This window comes from Miniopterus natalensis, chromosome 21, assembly GCF_054644295.1.
Source record: "Miniopterus natalensis isolate mMinNat1 chromosome 21, mMinNat1.hap1, whole genome shotgun sequence".
Taxonomy (NCBI): Eukaryota; Metazoa; Chordata; class Mammalia; order Chiroptera; family Miniopteridae; genus Miniopterus; species Miniopterus natalensis.
The window spans coordinates 10,291,884-10,311,061 of NC_142101.1; the positions used below are offsets into that span (position 1 = coordinate 10,291,884).

The following is a 19,178-nucleotide window of genomic DNA, read 5'->3' on the forward strand; positions in this document are numbered from 1 at the left end:
TTATTCAATAGTCATTCAATATTCATAATGATATTATAGATTAAAATATAATTTTAATTATATTCAGCCTTCTCTGCTTGAAGGGGCAGCGATACGGGTAATTCGCTTAATAGAAATATAGGAAATTGTTCAACTTTGTAAAAAAATTGTCGGCTGTAAAAGTTAAGTTGGCATCCGGAAAATTCATTATGGGGCAAAATTCATTTCTCTGAAGATAAGAACATATCGAGTGCGGGCCTACTACAGTTGGGAAGTGTAGGCCTACTAGAAAAATTATCGGGGGGCTTCTGAATTAATACAGAGAAGTAAAACAGCTTTCCTCTCTTAGCACACTGACAGCACATATACTGGAATTTATGAATTTACCATTCACTTCTCTTCAAAACCCATTTTGTTTATACTAAATGAAACCAAATAATATACTAAATATAATACTTTATACTAATATTTTATTTAGACTAATAGTCATTAAAGTCTAGATATTTAAAACATTTAATAACTGATTATGTTAGAATTAATTATGTTTACCTAAATCACAACAATTGGTGATAATACCCTTAACTTAAGGTATTTTTATGATTATGTGACCTTTCAGGGAAACCTGTAATACACATAACCCCCCCCAAAAAAAAAAAGTTCCCTTCATTCTTCTGTACTAAATAAAACAAAATTATTACACGAATTTAAGATGACAGAGACTGAAATTATGAAGGCTCCTTCCGCCTGAGACATCCATCCAACCTAGTATATTCAAGTACTTGGTATAACAAAGGCTGGTAAACCACTTTTGCTTAAAAGGAGTTACAACCTGTAAGATTTCAAATTCAGTTTGATGAGATTAGAAACCAAAAGAGACAAAAATCTACTACTCACAGTTGTCCTCACCTTTTCAAAATGTATACAACACTTAAAGGCCTTTTATTATAAACTAAATAAATGTGTACACCAAGAGAGCAGGTAGAACAGCATATCTAACCTGGCCCATGTGGCTCAGTTGGTTGAGTGTGGCACTGAAAGGTCACAGGTTGGAGTCCCGGTCACGGCACATGCTCGGGTTGTGGGCTCGATCCCCAGTAGGGAGGGAATGTGCAGGAGGCAGTGGATCGATGTTTCTCTCTCTCTCCCTCCCTCTCCCTTCTTCTCTCACTTAAATTCACAAAAGAGCATACCAATAGCTAAAATGAAGACTAAAATTTGTCAATAGGACTCAAAATATTCACACAATTATAGGAAAACTTGATTTCTCTGATGTACGTGTTTGCTTCTAGGGCATTTAAGCTACTTGGCAAGTCTGTGGAGATTCTGGATACAGGGGGACCCTCGGAGAGGACTGCAAAAAATAACCAGGTAGTGGATCCTCTATTATCCTTTCTGGAATGTTCACCTGTCGTGATTAAGTACTAAGATTTTACATTCTAAAAATTGGTAACCAAGAAGCAAATGCCTTTTGTTTTACCAAAAGAGTATATGCTTAGAGAAGAAATAATCGTTTGCATTTCATTTGAAAAAAATTTTTTTTACAAAAACACCTTAATTTCAAAATGATGAAATAATATCTAGTATATATTTTCAAATTGGTCCTATAATTTCTGCTGACATTATAAATTATTTCAGGTCAGTAAACTGTTTCCCTCATCTTATATTAAAAAAAAACTGCAAATGATAAATCTGAAACAATATCCTTACACTAATATAAGAAAGCAAGTGAGACTCTCGTAAGCCTCTTAATCAGCTGAATTTGACTAAGGGCTTTAAGCGATTTAACATAAGATATAAATCACTTAATTCCTTCTTCCTCAAAAATAACCCCAAGATTATGAGATAGCTTTTGTCATCTGGCAGAAATGACACCTGCAGAGGGGCCGCACAAGCTGATTATGGTTTAAGAATTCAGTTTCATTCACATAGATAAAATTACTGTGGGATGCCTCACAGTTTTTGCAATTTATTTTATTATGCTGAGGTATGAGGGGCCAGTTTTGCATGCCAATTTATTTTTGGAGTGCTGGCTTAAATCTCTGTACTCTATGGAGTATATCTTTTTGGAGTGAGTGGGTGTGTGTGTGTAATGGCTGCTGAAATGTTAACTGCTTGTGGTTAAGAGCTGGACTGTGGAGTCAAGCTGCCTGGGTTCAAACCCTAGCCACACTATTTGCTAGCTGGGTGACCTCAGTAAGGAAATTCACATCGCTGCTACTATTTCCTTATCTATAAAGTGGGGACAATTTGCAATGACTACCTTTAGGTATTGCTGAGAATTAAATGATTAAACACACGCAGGGTACTTAGAAGAGTATCTGGATAAGTAAGCACCCCTCAAGTGTTAGCTTTTATTAATAAATCATGGTCCGTCTCCAGGACAAAAATTACCATACACTTCACCATATTCTAGAAGTTACAGCTTTCAGATTTCAAAAGGTTCTTTTGTGTGAGGGGAAAGGAACAGATTTTAAATGGCAAGATAAAATCACTATCACAATTATTTTCAGAATTTGGCAGTAGTTACATTCTGCTGTTTTCTTTTAAATTAACCACCCAATAATCAGTATATTTTTCCCTCTTCTCTCTACTAGGTGGCTCTAGTGCACCGTGATGATGTGATCCATGAAATAAGGAACTCAAGTTTAGATGAGAAGGCATACGCTCAATGCTGAATGAAACGGTGTTATGTATTAGCCATACATATATACAGATATACTTAGAATACTTTATCACCTGATGTATGTGTGTATATATGTATATTAATTATATACTATGTATATATGTATATGTATGCACATCACACACACATATATATCAGGCAGAAGTTATAGTATAATGTATGTGGGAAGGCACTGGCAGAACTAAAAACAATCGGTAGTGGAACATAAAGCTCTTAAGGAAAGTGGGACAAAATCAGAACTTTGACATAAAATCTATTTGGCAGGCAAAAGGCAGCCACTGTAGTTGTTTTCTTTTTCTTAAATGAAAATAAAGAACAGCTTAGATTTATTAAGCAAAATGAACTGCGGGGGAGTTGAAACTAGAAGTAGGAAGTTCATTATGACTTACTGAAAAAAAAAGGCAGCAGAAGTAGGGGATGGACAGATGAGGGGAAGGGAAGCTATGAGGATTTCAAATGCAGCAGACACTCCCGCCTGCCTCCCAATGGCCATTTCCTGTACCTCCCTCCTCAAAGGACTCCACAACCCCGAGTATCTACTCTTCCCTGACACAGCTCATGGGCCTTAGGGCAAAACTCACTCCCACTCAGCTCCAGGGTGGACAAGACAGGCTTAAGGGCAGTCTCCTAACCCTTGCCAGGGACTGGTCCAGAAACAAGCAGGTGACCTACTCCTGAACCTGTGAGAGGCCAATGAGATGAGATATGTTGAAAACATTTGGAACAGTTCCTCTTCCAACTACTGGGGGTCTTCTGGAAGCAATCTTTTCGACTTTCTGCTGGCTGTGATCCAAGGAGCACGCACTCCAGATTGCTGCTGGCAGGCAGCCCATGAGTAGGAGGGGAAACTGCCCAGAAGGCAGCCACTGTGGACAGAAAGGCTGAGAGATGGGGAGAATCCAGCGAGCTGAGGGCGTGTTGAGATGCTGCACTGAACAATCCAGAAGCGACTCAGTGATTTCAGCCAGTGCATGTCTTTTCTGCTTAGCCTCAGGAAGCGTTTGCTATCTGCACCTGCGGGTGCACCCAGTAATACTGAGCTGCTGAGCTTGGGCATGAAGAAACCTGTGTTGGTCTTAGAGACAAGGAAGCTGTGATGGGAACTGATCTGCAAAGTTCCTAACTTTAGTTTGAGGTACCACAAAAGCATGTCAATAAAGCCAGCTTTTCGGAGGCACGTGTGCTGGAAAAATTAGAGCATATTTAAAGAACCTGTGTTCTTATTTTGCAGAGAAACACAAAAGTTGTATTTCTCGTGTAGAATTGGGGTCAAAGGTAGAAAACTGAGACGTGTTCTGATGGAATCGCCCCTTGACTCCAAGCCAGAGCTGTTCCCATCCTGCTCCCAGGGGCCTGCATTTAGTGCCTTCAGGCCTGGATGCTTATCTGCTGTTAGCCCGGACCATGCCTGTTCCAGCCTTCCCTGCTGATGTCTTTGTGAGTCCTTAAGGGACGGACAACGTATACCACTATTTCCTGAAAATCTTGATTTTTCTGGCTTATGGACACTTAGTTCACAGCTACACCCCTCTGGCAACAGAAAGAAAATGTTCCCTCACTACTGACCCGAGAATGTGACCCAGAGCTATTTCTTCATTCTTGCTGCTGAACTAAGCTAATCTTGTTGCTACGCTATCCCAGCAAATTGGATACGGAGAGGTTTTAACAAGATTTTCATTTCATATCACGTTTCTAAACACAGTAGAAATTGTTCATTTAGAAATGTAATTATATGCTTGTGAACCTAATGAAAACACACCCAAATCAATCTGTATCTACTATTTTGATAGATAGTGAATATTTACTTAAGATGTCTGATTACATTATTAATCTTTTCCCAAGTGATAACAATCTCATACATAAGCTGAAAAAATATTTTAGAATGATTTACAAAGATACTGGAATTAATAATTTATGGATCATTCAGAATAAATGAATCTAAATTAAAATGCCAATGTTATTGAAACATTCAACTATTTTTATCAAATTAAAGAGAAGCAGATATCTCTTTTTAGGGTAGACATTTTCTTGCTTGATAATGATATCCCCCAATCTCCCCAAGTCTCCGAAGCTGAGATCTGCTTTACCTGATGTTCCAGTTTCGTGATTTTTCCCCTCTGGTTTGCCATTCGACTTCAAAGCTCTTTTTTCGTCAACCTCATCGTCCCCCCACCACGAAGGCTGCCCATACAATGGAGTACCGCGGGGCATGGCAGAAGTATCTGGAAAGAGGGGGGAAAGTCTCTCTAGAGCATATGAAACAGAGAAGAACACGCCTTTGCTGACGGCTAGAATTGCCTGGTTGATTTATTAAATGAAAAACAAAGTATAGTTTATATAGCTGAAAAGTACTTTAGTTAAATAACTTAGTATTTGTGTAAGAACTTATTCAATGTTAGACATGACTAAATAAATGAGCTTTTGCACTTGCTAGTACCTAAGTAATGGAAACTGCCAGAGCCCAGTAACTTTTTACTACACTATAATCAGTTCTTTAATATACAGAGGTGACTCATTAAGTCTAAATATAAAAGATTAAAGTAAATTTTGGTATGAGTGAACATTTAAAAAAACATTTTAAGCTGTAGGGCATTGCCTAGTAACTAAATTTAAACTAGCTGTTAATAATACTAATAGATTTACACGTGAACAAAGTTGGTAATGTTTCTCAATTTAAAAAACTATTTTTGTATGATGGGATTATTTATATAAGGCTTCACGAATATAATAAATACGATGATTATGATGATGTAGCATCAGCGGTTATTTTGTATGAATTCATTTCAGAAAAAGCAAACAAACAGGGATTAAAAAAATACCATAAGGTAAATTACATTTACTTCCCTTACATATTTAAACATATGAAACACACCTACATACAACTGCCATATAATGAAACCACTGGCTGCATTAAAACCCACCACTGTGAAATTGTCTTTATTGTTATTGTTTATTATTTTTATAAGGACATGGCCAAGTTTCTGAGAACAAAGCCTGCCATTTCTTCGCAATCGAGTATAAACGTGGTATTTCTGATGAGGTTACCCACCCAGGGCTTTTTCCTCTGACTTCAGCGCCTCTGTAGCTTTGTGCTGAACCTCCGGAGCAGGCTCTGCCGCCTTTGAATCTGCACTTTTGGCACATGCAGGTTTAGATAATTCTGGTTCGGAAGATTTCTGGGACAACTGAAGCTGAATGGTAAACTTCTCATGCTACAAAACATTTCAGTGAAATAGCCGTGAGTGAAACCAAGCCTAGTAAACGGTATTTACAGAAGAAATAAGTAAAAAGATTTTACCTTTAGAGCTTCTTCAGGGACCCTCATTTCTCCTCGTACTACAGTGAAAAGATTTGTATGTAAACGGGGCTAAGGAAGAATTATCATTTTGAAATTGTCCTATTTGAGGCAGGTAATTATAGCAGAATTATTAGAGTCCCCTAAGAGTTAAATGTTAAGCTATGTTCACAAATAAAAAAATTTTCTATTTGAAATACCAGAGCCCAGGCGGTGTGGTTCAGTGGTTGGGCGTCGACCTATGCACCAAGAGGACACTGGTTCAATTCCCCGTCGGGGCACCTGCTTGGGTTGCAGGCCCAACCACCAGCAGGGGGCGTGCAGGAGGCAGCTGACTGATGTTCTCTGTCATTGATGTTTCTCTCTCTCCTTCCTTCCTCTAAAATAAAAAAATATATATATTTAAAAAATCAATGAATAAAAAATAAATATCAAAGGAAACCTTGGTACCTAGCCAGTAATTCTAAACTTAGGTAATAATGGCCTTCAAGCAAATAACTGGGTAATTCATCAGAGTGCAAAAGACATTTTCAGTTCCAACAACGTGACTACAAAGAAGAAAGCATCTGGATTAAATTATATTGATAGCTAATCACAAAAAACGTAGAAGGAAGTATCTCATCAGTGATTACCCAACAGTAAATCCTGGAGGAATTCAATGACTCAGGCTCCAGCAGCACTGATAAAAATGAAGCTCATTTTGAAAATGCAAAAGAAATGCTATACTTAGGGTCCTGACAGCAACCACAGCCACCTCTTTACCCCATGAATTGCAATCAGGGTCAGATTACATTATCAAACAACTGATTCTATACAGATTAGAACCAAGTGCTGCATATAATGAATGCTTTCATTATTAGCCCCAAAGAACAATGCCTCTGTATATTAAAAAGATCTTCCGCTAAACAGTAGAGGTCACATTTCCCACCATTACCTAACCCTGTAAAGAAAAGGCTTTTATAACCATGTACTAAATTAGATTCTTTACCAATTCACAGCACCCACGACTTCAAGGGTAGAAAGCTATAATTACCATGACTACTTGGGGGTTGGGGGAGGGGAGGCTTCCCATGCATAGAGTGGTACACATGTAAAAGAGTATTTAACCTATATTTCTACTCATTAAAATAATAAAAATGCAGACTTTTTTTAGAATTGTCAAGAGCTTTGGGGAATATACCCTTCAATTCCATTAATCCGGCTTCCTATGCCATAGTTAAGGAACTTGAGGATTGGAGGGGCAGAATCCAAAGACAGTAATAGTCTGCTCACCTGACTCTAGTCTGGGGCTTCCTGATCACTCTGCATTGCTTCCTGTAGCTGTGAGATACTAAAAAACTTCCTTTTTTGTCATGAACATATGCCAGTACATATTTGCTGGCATATATGCAAGTGTATGTTTCATAACTGAGTATACTTAATGAAAAATATAAGTCTTGTAACTTTGCTTTACCCCAAGAAACTCAACAGCTGAAGATTCACTGCATTCTGACATTTTCAATGGCAAACAGAGCATCTTTTAAGAATTGAAAGCCACTTCTATGTTTTCAATGAAACACAAATTATTTTCGCACACTGTGAGGGTTTTCTGGTGCTTCCAGGGATCCCCTGGAGTGCTTGAAAGCTGTTCCCCAAGGCTAGTCTGGGGTACCACCTTTAGACTGAGACTTTTTAAGATTAGGGAAAACTTGAGATAGGTTCCTGGGTGTGGGACTGCAAAAGAACTCAAGATTGCTTGTTTAGTTCGTGAATTTGCCTGAGAGCACTGGTATGGCTATGAGATGCTGAGGTTGCCCTTGCCCCAGATTTTATCTTCAACGCTACCGCTTTTCAAGTGGTACAGACCTAAGTGACTGTTTTTAATTTGCTGATTAAGAAAAATGACAAACTAAGGTACAAAATGACTCATGATGTAAGTTACAAAATATATAATACAATATGATTTACTATAGTCATGTCAACTGTATCTAAATTTTTAAAAATAAAAAACCAGAAGTTTAAATTCTCGCTTATTAAAAATCATAATACTTATAGGCTAATTCCCCATTTCTTTACATAGACAATGAGTGTTAATCTAAGTCATTCTATGCTCAATTTATTCAGGAAATGTTTACTTAAAAGTGGCATCATGGAAACTCATCTATATATTAGTAACGTGATCTCTGATACCATCCTTTATCTTAATGATAATTAAGACTAAAAAGAGAGCAAAATTTTCAAGTTTCACTTACTCCTAAGGATCTGGCCTTAAAACACCAGGTGTCAGATATCATTATGAGCACATCCTTCAAAAATTATTTTAAAAATTAAGTCATTAAGCTGTTCCACTGGGGAAATACCAGTTACAGAAGAAGTGGGGGGAATTTTAAAAATTTTCCAAATATTACACAATGAGATTTTGTTACTTGGGACAAGATTTCCAGTGTTTTAGGGTATTAACATTCTCTTTAAAACTATGATATATTATTAAAATATGTGACTCTCATGGTGTTGAAGACGTTGATAAGTGAGAATATTTGAACACAATTATTTTATACAATGAAAGAATGGGAAGCACTTTTTTCTACATTCCTATAGTTTTATGTGATTTAAAAATACAGACATAAGAAGGCTATTCTTAAAAATTGTCCTCAACTTTAGCCAAAGCCTTTTTCTTTTGAATATTCTCATTAGGAAAATGAGAAATTTCCCTTATTTGATGATATATGACCATGAAATACATAACTATGCCACATTACAGTCCACACTGTACTAAGATATACCCAAGGGTTAAAAAAAGTTATGGCAGGAAACCATTCACTGGAAAAATTTTAATCTATTAGCTTAATTTTGTCTACATCTTTGGAAAAATATGCGTTTTATTTTAGCAGATGAGTACCTTGTCCAACTTGTAGAAGACCCTGTTCTACAGGAACAGTGTTTAAACAACCAATTTTAACTTCTCTTCTGTGGCTTCGTTCTTTTTATCAAGTAGCTCATCTCAATTTCTTAAATTTAGTCCTTTCGAGTTTTGAAAATATCCTTGGATTTTTAACATCTGAAAAGTGTGTTCTTGTTTTGTTGTGGATAGCAACCCATTACTCAGGAGAAAGTTTAACTTCTTCGGATGAGGGGTGACTTTTTAATTATGTGCGTACCCTCTGGGTCATTTCAGCAGCCATAATCAGGACTGCCAAGCAAACAGCGTTCCGAGTCTGGATAAATCACAATCACTACCCTTATTTCCTACTATTGTCTCATGTTTTGAAACAGCTGGGTGCCAAACGGTTAAGGAGGTACTTAAATATGATGTATACTTATATTTATTTTTTTATGAAACTTATTATGCTGGTGGAAAATGACCCATAAATCAAGGTTTTAATGCCAATTCTTAATCATTTTATGTGATACATATTTTAGAAGGGATTTAAAATATACAATTCAAAAGTGTTAATGTTGAGTGGCTTCACTTTTCACATGTTCCTTTGGCTCTCCGAGTATACAGGTTATGTGATGTGCTACAACACTATTTGTTCATAAAGTTTAAGTTAAATATAAAATAAAAACTAATTATGCTCTAAGAATGATTTTAAAGTGTTAGTACATTTACTTTATCCCAATATCAACTCTACTTATCTAAAACTACATTTTCTCTGCTAGCGATAAAAATCCTTCCAAGTTGCCAATACATTTAATATATTCGTTAATATCAAATTCCAGGTAAATGGAGTAGTTGAAAAAATTAAAACTAAAAAAAAACACCCATTTGGTATAATGTGTAATATTTGAATTTTAAATATAAATAGTCCTTTTTACAAAGCTTTTTGCTTTGTATAGATGGAAATTTTATTCTTTAATTAATTACATCCCATCTCTAAACTAGTGATTCTCGGTAGGACAGTCATGACCCTGGTCAGTTCTTAGAATCCTATTTTTAAACAAAAGATTTTACGATACACACTAAGTGCCTAATGTACTTAACTGGAGAGCGTAGGTCTTAGAAGATATAAGATACTAAAAATTTTTGAATTAAATAGGCAAAGAGATGAAATAAATAAAATGGAGTAAGAGAAGGAATGAAAGGCAAGGCAGGGTTAAATTCGTTGGTGACATTATCACCCAACCAAAAAAGAAAATCTCTGAGCTGGGCTAATATTAAATACTCCCCTGTCCTCTCTGCAGTTACATTTTTTGATATCCAAATTACCTATGTAATAGCACTGCAGGAAGACCTCTGCTAAAAATAGAGAGAGGGTGGGGGGTGCAGAGTCCATAAATTTTTCCAGGATTATTTTTTAGGAACAAACATAGTAACGAAAATATAGAGATATTATTTTTAAACATGTATTTCGGTAGGGGAATACACAGAGTCTTCTAGCATGGCTATATTGTGAATTTTTATATCTCAAGAAATGTTAATGTACACCAGAGTAAAGATTTTTGAATAAATTTAATAAATACACAAAATCATATAAGGATATCATATCCAAATCTCAGCTTGTCTTCAAGTTTCAAGGTGATGTAAGTCTGCTCTGGAATCCTTACATCATTCACAAAAGTCTACAAGGAAAAAACCCAGATGTTAGGTTACATATGAAGCATTAATTATCACATTTCAGACAAGCAAATACTGAAAACTGATGCTCAGAAGTACATACCATATGGTGGCTTAATACAGTGTGTGTAGCACAAAATGTGTCGTGCACCTTATAGGCTGATAAAATATTCTAAACTAAGCCCTTTCTCTCTATTATAGTAACACACAGAGAACCAGGTCGCAGCTCTGAGGTCCACCCTACCATAGCCAAGACAAATCCAGCACCTAACAATGGTGCCAAGAACAGCTCCTAATCTGAGGCTGGCAAACGGTACAGGGTCCTTAACTCTCCATGTCATCAGAATGCACTGCACTCAGTTTTAGCTTCTTTGGACAATTCTAACTATTTCTGAGGATTGCTATTTCATTAGTTTTATTCTTAGAATTTTCGAAAGAACAAAAAGAAAACTTACTTTTTAAAAAATTGAATAAAAGTCATTCTGTTTTACAGTTGTGATGAGTCCTTTGGACCCTTTTATGAATCTAAGACACATATGAGATCTTATTTTTTCTGTATCATAAAACATTCTAGTATTTCACTATTCTGTAATTATTTTCCCATTACTCATCAATTATTTCTAACTATGCTAAAATGACCAAAGCAAGAGAATACAACAAAGGCATTACCTAACATAAACACTACCCAACAGAAATATACTGCGAGCCTCACATATACTATTAAATTTTCTAGTGGGCACATTCAAGAGTTAAAAAGAAAGAGGCAAAATTAATTTTAATAAATACTTTTCATTTGATCCGCATGTCCAAAATAGTACCATTTCAACAGATAATGGATATAAAATTAACAAGACCGTTTACATTCTTTTTTTAAGGCTTCACATTTGAAGTGCTCACCAGCCACACAGGGCTAGTGGCAACTGTAGTGAGTAAGCAGAGATACGCAGGATGGTGCAATCATGAGATAAATCACCATTTATTGCACCAAGCCTCAGTTTCCTTACTGCGTTGCCCAAAATATTGCACCATCTTTCCAAGAAATATAAAAGACATCTGGAGACACACACAATCTTTGTCCCTTTTTTTGTTTGTTTAGCAATCAACTGAGAATTCAGCATTTTTTCTTTAATGTGCATAAAGGAAAGGGGAAGAAAACAGGAAGATATTTCACAGTTACAAGATAAATTCATAGAGGTAGACAGTAGCACCCTAGTCTATACTAACAAAGGTAAAACTGCTAATAATGTGAGCAAAGTATCAGACCATGAGTCTTCGGGTAAAGATAATCCTAGATGAATTTTCTCCAGCGAAAGAACTCCTCCAACACAAGAAACGAGAAGAAAGCTTTAAGGACAAAATACTTACAGGGCACTTTTCATCCAGTTAGCCATTCAATAAGAATCATGCAATATTTTCAAGAAAAACCGAACCTAAACCATTATGTATTAAAACAATATTTTGGACCCGATTCTTTCCCTTTTTGATGCTTGTGTTCCAACACTTATTTGGTTGAGTCTGTAAGTGGACAAATGCTCAAGGAAGGTCTTTATATAATGGTCAGATCACAAGCATAAGAAAAAGAAAAGAAAAATCCAGTTATAAAACATTTTTTAAATACATAATGGTTTAGGTTAGTTCCTGTTGAAAAATATTGCGTGATTCTTCTAACTGTTGTTTAGAAATCTGAAAATAAGAAATGTTCTGTAATTGTAGAAGATGGTCATCCTCTTAATAAAATTTTGACAATGCAAGAAGAACAACTGGAAATAATGAAAAATGAGATACCAGCTAGAGATGTACTTGAAATCTGGATTTGACATTTATAAAATGGACGTATCTATCCCAGTCGAATGCCATGACAAACGAGTAGTTAGTGGCATTTGAAGAACATAAACCATTTTGTGTATTATATACCTTTCAAAACCAGAAAAATATGGAATAAAAATTAGAGTCTGTCATGCCTAATATTTTATTAAAATTTCACATTGTTTTTCATTATCTTTTTTGCTTAATTCTATAAATCATTTGTAAAAAGTCAAAGGGTCACTAGACATAGATGGCAAATAGTGATGACAGTTATTCCCAGCATTCTAGAAGTTTAAGACCTAGATATCTAGAAATTGTAGAATTTCTAGATTTACAGAACACAGAACAATGTTACACTTAATTGCCCAGGATCCAGACATCATACAAAATACCCAACAAGGTTTTCTTTGATAAGTTAGAACTTTAAAAATTACTTTACTCTTTCCCTTTGAATTCAATTTTTCCATCTTCTGTTATTACAGTTGAGATGGCCACATGCCTTACTTGGGAAGGCTCCCTCCATGATGAGGGAGTTCAGAAGGGTCCTGAACGACACTCAGTAAAATGTAGAAGGGATTATGTTGTTATGATCAGATTCTCAAATCCCTATGCATAACCGACACTTTGCAACACCAAAGAGAGCAGTTTCTAAGTTTACAAAAGAAAATTAGAAGCTGTGACCTTTATTTGGAGCACAGATAAGTGGAGTAAGTGGAGAAAGTGGCATATGGCTACAGCTCCAGAGCACACCCCAGTATGGCTGGTTCATGAGTAACCCTAAATCCCAAGCTTCCAACGTGCTTCTCAGAAGGCTGAAATGTTAATCCCAAGAAAATTCAAAGGCATCGGGCATTAAAACTCTAATTTCAGATTCATTTGCAAAGTGAGTATTTTAGAGTGTTTTAATACTTATATCTTGAGTTTACCAAAATATCCTATATATAATTACAAAACAAAAAGCTGAGGAAAATGACAGGAAAGAAAGAATAAAAGAAAAAGATTCATTCACTGATGTGCAGTATGCAGAAGAGAAACAATTAGGTGCATTGCGTATGTGATGCCACAGTTCTAGGCCAATTTTATTTTAAAGTGTCTCAACCTTGCTTGGCTGGCATGGCTCAGCGGTTGAGCATCGACCTAGGACCCAAGAGAGCGTGGTTCGATTCCTGGTCAGGGCACAGGCCCGGGTTGCGGGCTCCATCCCCAGCGGGGGGCGTGCAGGAGGCAGCCGACAAGGACTCTCTCTCATCATTGAAGTTTCTATCTCTCCCTCTCCCTTCCTCTCTCTGAAATCAATAAAGATATATTAAAAAAATACATAACTCAACCTAAAACATCATAGTTACTCAAAAGGCCTAAGATGACCTATAAGATCCATTTTAAAGCTCAAGATTGCTCAACTCTCTTAAATATTAAGTACCTATTGTGTGTGAAACCCATGGACTAGGTACTTTCAGAGATCAACAAATATATAATTTTAACATGTGGCATTTATGACAGGAATATTCCCTAAGGTCTAAAAAGGCTTAGGAAATATGAGCCAGACACAAATTTCATCTCACAAAAACGAAGTGAAAACATCTGGGGGGAAACAGAGTCTCCTGAAAGGAGGAGAGAAAATGTCAAAGAGCAAACATGCAAAAACTCCTCTCCTTACAGCAATTATAAAGCATTTTAATAAATTAAACATGCAAAGACAAAGGTGTGCTTTCTAGTGCACCATCTGATCAGACTACCCCGTAGGCAGGATGGGCGAGGACAAGGAGGCACAGAGGGGGAAGTAACAACGGAGACCTCGAGTTCAGAGGAACCGTGGAATTCAGACTCAGGCCTCTGAACTACACATCCCAGGCTCCCTCCACCCAAGGAAGCCTGGGTGCCCAAGCCAGGCAGCTCCCCAAACTCCCCCATGCGAACCACGAACCCCACAGAAGCAAACCAAACGAGATACTTACTTAGTTTACATGCAACTAAATCACACAGTTGAAAGCATAAACTCTTATAACCACCACGCATCACATTAATGCTCCTGGAAATCGGAACGGAATGGCCAGGAGCGCAGCCACTTCAACCACACTGCCAGGGACAAGGCTCCTCTGCTATGCCAACCATTCCTCTGTATCTGCCACATTCCACACCGCACTGGTCTGATGCCACCAGGAACCCCAGTGTGGACGCAGGGAGCTGGGGGGCAGCCTCGTAACAACAGGCGGAGCTGGAATGGCTGCGAGTGGTACCACAGGGCCTGGTGCTGTCAGAGGGGCGATGCTGCAAGGGAGGGAGGAGGCAGGAGAACAGAAGGCAAACCAGGGTTGTCCTGGACAGAAGCCTCAGGGGCTCGCAGGGAAAAGACTCGGTATATCAGCTACAGGTCCAGTTCTGCCTCTCCAGGCAGAGCGACCTTGCTTCTGGTAGCAACAACACCAAGTGTAGATCAAGGTCTCTTGGGAATATATTTTAGGGTAAAATTAAAGAAAGAAGGAGTGGAAGTGGTCACAGGCAGAGTGATTTATAAATGGAGCTTAGCTGGTAAATGCTTTTAAAAAAACACAACAGTGTATTTCTGGAAAAGTATAAAGGCTACAGGGTGCTAAACTTGTATAACTGCTTTTCTTACCATAATAAAAACTAACATGAACGCTTACTATTAAAAGTGGTTAAAATTATATTAACTTACTTATAGCTTCACAACAACCTGAGAGGACTACCAGTTTGCTATTTCTATTTTAAAAACTGAGAAAGAGAAGAATTAAGCAACCTGTCTAAGGTTACATCACTTGTATGATTCCAAGCTGAATCATAACCAGTACACGTATCCCTTGACTTCTGAAATGATTCCTTTTGACCTAATGCTCACATTTCTAGAATAATATGAATATTAGGAGTAAGTGGGCTGTGAACAATAGTCTACACATTCTCTTATGAATAAAATGTGTGACAGTTCGTAGTTCACAGACTTTGGCTACCAGAGTCAGTTCTGGCATTTTTCCTAGGCTGTCAGCTGGGTGACAGTACATTTATCATTCGTGTGATGCTTTGAGGTTCTGTAACAGGCATATCCCCACATGTATCATCACATTTAATCATTTCAACACTATAGAGCAAGAATTGCTGTTTCACTGTTTTAAAGCCGAAGCAAGGTAACTAAAGTTTGCATTGAGTCTTCAAATTCATAAATGTCAACTCATTACATTTTCATACAACTTTGGGAACTAATATGGGAATTAATATCTAAGGAAACTGAAGCTCAGAGAGAGTAAGTGGTTTGACCCAGGTTAGACCACTGGTAAATTACAGGCTGAGATTCAAATCCAGGTCCTGATTTCAAGCTCAAAATGCCGATGTTGCTCTGTGTGAGTTACTGTATTTCATAAAATTCTTCAATATAATCAAATTATGAGAAAGGACAGCCTAGAGAAACTTAGAAGTTAGTATTTCACCTGGTTTTATAACAACACCAAATAATTTTTATATTTGGTCATTACAAATTACACTGTGATGTGACTCTCACTTCTAATTTTCCAAGATAATAATGTAAAGATACCTCTGAACAGCCCTGTGCTCAAGATGAAACTTTCTAGACTTAAAAACAGAATGCGACATCATTAAAATATTCTATGTACAGAAGTAGACTTAAAGTTCGTAAATGCCTTCATATAGAAAATTAATTCCATTCGAAAAAGATTTAGTGGGCTCATACACCGTGCAGAGCCCTGAGCTAGGCACTGTGGTCTATTTATAAAAAGCAAAGGACACAGGAACTGCTCAGGAGCTCACAGTGCAGCACAGCGACAGAGTGCAAAAGTAGATTTAATACAAGGCTGAGAATCGGCACCCAAACAAGGAATTAACACAAAGGTTTATAGGTGCAGAGAAGGAAGACAGTAATTCTGCAGATAGGAGCTGGGAATAAAAACCGCTTGCTTACTTATATGCCTCATGTTAAAACAGTTTCTAGCCCTGGCCGGTGTGGCTCAGTTGGTTGGGCATCATCATCTCATGCACTGGAAGGTTGCCGGTTCGATTCCCGGTCAGGGCACATGCCCGGGTTGCGGGCTCGATCCCCAGTAGGGGGCGTGCAGGAGGCAGCCGATCCATGTTTCTCTTTCTCTCCCTCTCTCCCTCCCCCTCTCTCTAACAGAATCAATTAAACAAATCTTTAAAAATATTAAGAAATAAAAATAAAACAGCTTCTACCTAGTCTGCCTATCTCTTGATACTTTAATCCATTCAACATGTTAACAACATTGGCAAGTTAATATTCCTAAGTACCTTTTCTTTGCTTCCTTCATGAAAAAGTGGAATTTGGGTTTTACTTTTAAAAATAAGTACGGATTTTATAAATGAAAAGACAGATGGGAGAAGCACTAGGCTGCAGAAACTCTAACAAATTATTTGGAGGAGACAGTATAGTATGAACTGCTGTTTGGAGGTATGGCAAGGGAAAGTGTGATGGAGCCTGAATCTGGAAATGCGGGGGATGCCAAATGTGAGATATTTCAGTTCAAACCTGAAGAATATACACTTAGTCCTATGTGCCATGAGAAACAAATAAAGGCTGCGTAAAACCAACAGAAAAACACACTGACAAAAAAATTATCTCAAGAGTAAACATAAAAGTCCTTCGGTAGCAGGCCAATTCAGAACAAGAAAAAGTGTTTTGCAGTATTTGCCAATTTTCTGCATATGTTTTTGCATATAATATTTAATGCATGTTTTGAAAAGCAGTAGCAGTTAGAACCAGTTGGGATACATTTCGTTTCTGTTACATTCATTTTAAGATATTCAACAACACCGATATGAACAATACTGTATTTGCTTAGTTAGCAGAGCCATTAAGAAAATGGAGAAAAAAACCAAGAAATTATTCGATACCTCAGCTTTTTCTTATTCTGTAGCTATTTATATTCTGCCCGTGTAGAGTGAGCAGATGAAGAATTAGGGAAAAAACTCACTGCAGTAACACAAAAATGTCTTCAAAGTGGGGCTCAAAGCCACAGTAATGAACACTGGTGTTTAGATCGTATTTGTTCAGGGAAATGGGCATGTTTCACTTCTCTGTGCTATGGTATCGAGGTCCTAGGTCCTTCACCATCTAGCACCAATTTACTCCCCCTTTATTTTCTAAAGTTAAGCCACACTTCTCTGTCTCCCAGGAATGCTTTTCTGCATTCTTACTGCCACGGCTTTTGACTGTTTTCCCACAGATAAATTTAAGCCACTCAGTGAGGTCAACCTTTCATCTCATCTCCTCAAAGGAGACTTTCTTAAACATTACAGATAATCACCAGCGACCTTCTGAATTCTTGTATTTACTGCCTATACAGTTTCTTGGGAACATGGGCTAGTTTTCTATTCTACTGTATGGTCCCCCAAAGTGCTATGTACCTAGTGTTTAAAAGTAAAAGGCAAACTCAGGGAAATAGAACACAAGTTGGAAATGTAATCGGATTTGTCTTCTTACAACCTTAAACTGATAATCAAATAAGACAAAAAATAAACTCTTAACTTACCCCATTTAGGCTGCCCAAGTCTTTTACCAAATGCTCATCTGCAGCGGCATCATAATTGATTACAGCGTGTTGCTTATCCACACTACGAGACTGAAAGGCATTTTTTAAACTTAATAAATATAAGAAAATAACAATAAATAACTAACAAAGATTTCTGGCTAGATACTTTATATTAATAAGTTACTAGATAAATATAGGGAAATAGCAAAGTAAAAGTGGATTAAATGACTTTTAAACTGTTACTATACAACACAAATTTGGCGTCACTCCCGAAAGAGCAAAGCAGCTATAATTTCAAGACATTCTTTTCTACCAAATTCACACATTCTACTTGAGAGAATTTAAATCAGCAAATGTTGAATGTATGAGTACTTTTTTATAATGTGAAACTGTTACATGGAAATCATGTGAATTATAATTTCATAATGTTTTATGTATATCGTAAAAAAAAAATTTACCCTATAGCATTTTCTTCTTTTAATACTGAAAACCACAACATAACTCGTATAAGGAGTCCAGAGACTTAGAGAAAAGGGACACAAGGTGTCATGTTCCTGAATAAAATTATCCTCACTTCAAACATGAATCCTAAAACTGGAATTCATGAAAAAACTGAGAGGAAAGGAGAAAGTCAGAAAAGGAATTCAAATGACAAACTGATTTTTGAAAATTGCTTCTAAGTCTCTTTAAAGCTCTTCCCTCCTCCTCCAGAGCTTAGTGAGCTGTTTGCAGATGGGAGCATCTGAAAGATAAACTACAAGCCTGTGGAAACTTTTATTGAAAGAAAACAAATACAGTACAATCACAGAAAGAAATAGTCTGAGAACCACTCAATCTGAACTCAATAACTGTTTACTGGAGGGTTACTATGTGAACCTCGACATGCTCTAAGCAAAAGAAGTACCCAAAATGGAGAGGAGATGTGACTTCCAGTGTCTAGTCCAACACATCAAAGAGCTTGGAAGTCACTGTACCCATTGCAAGAACAAAGTTGACCAAACTGAAAATCAAAATCTCATCTTATTTTAATCAGAGAATTGAGGTCATAAGACCAATTACCAACCTAAAAACTGGAGAGACAGGCAAACACAGAGGATCACAGCTTACTGGAAGCAGAAACCATTACCCCAGCCAGCAACTGGTGGGAAAACTTACAGGTAAGTGACTGTGACTAATTGCTGGAGACTTGAGTGTGACCAAGAGATAAAAACACCTAGGGGCACAGCTTTGAGGGGACATCACTTTTTCATTAGTTTTCTCTTCAGAAGGCCCACAAGGATCTCAGGGTGAAGACAGAAAAATCTTCTCCTGCTGCAGGAGGGCTGAGGGGAAAGTAACCACATTGAAATACATCCAGAGCACTCTGTT

At 37.2% G+C, this 19,178-nt stretch overlaps 1 protein-coding gene across 11 annotated transcripts in view; it reads right to left on the reverse strand.

Moving 5' to 3' along the window:
- CEP170 (centrosomal protein 170) overlaps window positions 1-19,178 on the reverse strand; it is an 84,740-nt gene that overhangs the window by 46,303 nt on the left and 19,259 nt on the right. For all 11 annotated transcript variants that reach the window (XM_087829023.1, XM_087829022.1, XM_087829028.1 and 8 more), the window contains exons 3-7: window positions 17,811-17,900; window positions 10,415-10,496; window positions 5,961-6,016; window positions 5,712-5,874; window positions 4,750-4,884 (exon numbers count right to left, since the gene is read on the reverse strand). In XM_087829023.1, the coding sequence (XP_087685149.1) occupies window positions 4,750-4,884; window positions 5,712-5,874; window positions 5,961-6,016; window positions 10,415-10,496; window positions 17,811-17,900 (526 nt within the window). The remainder of the gene's footprint in view (window positions 1-4,749; window positions 4,885-5,711; window positions 5,875-5,960; window positions 6,017-10,414; window positions 10,497-17,810; window positions 17,901-19,178) is intronic.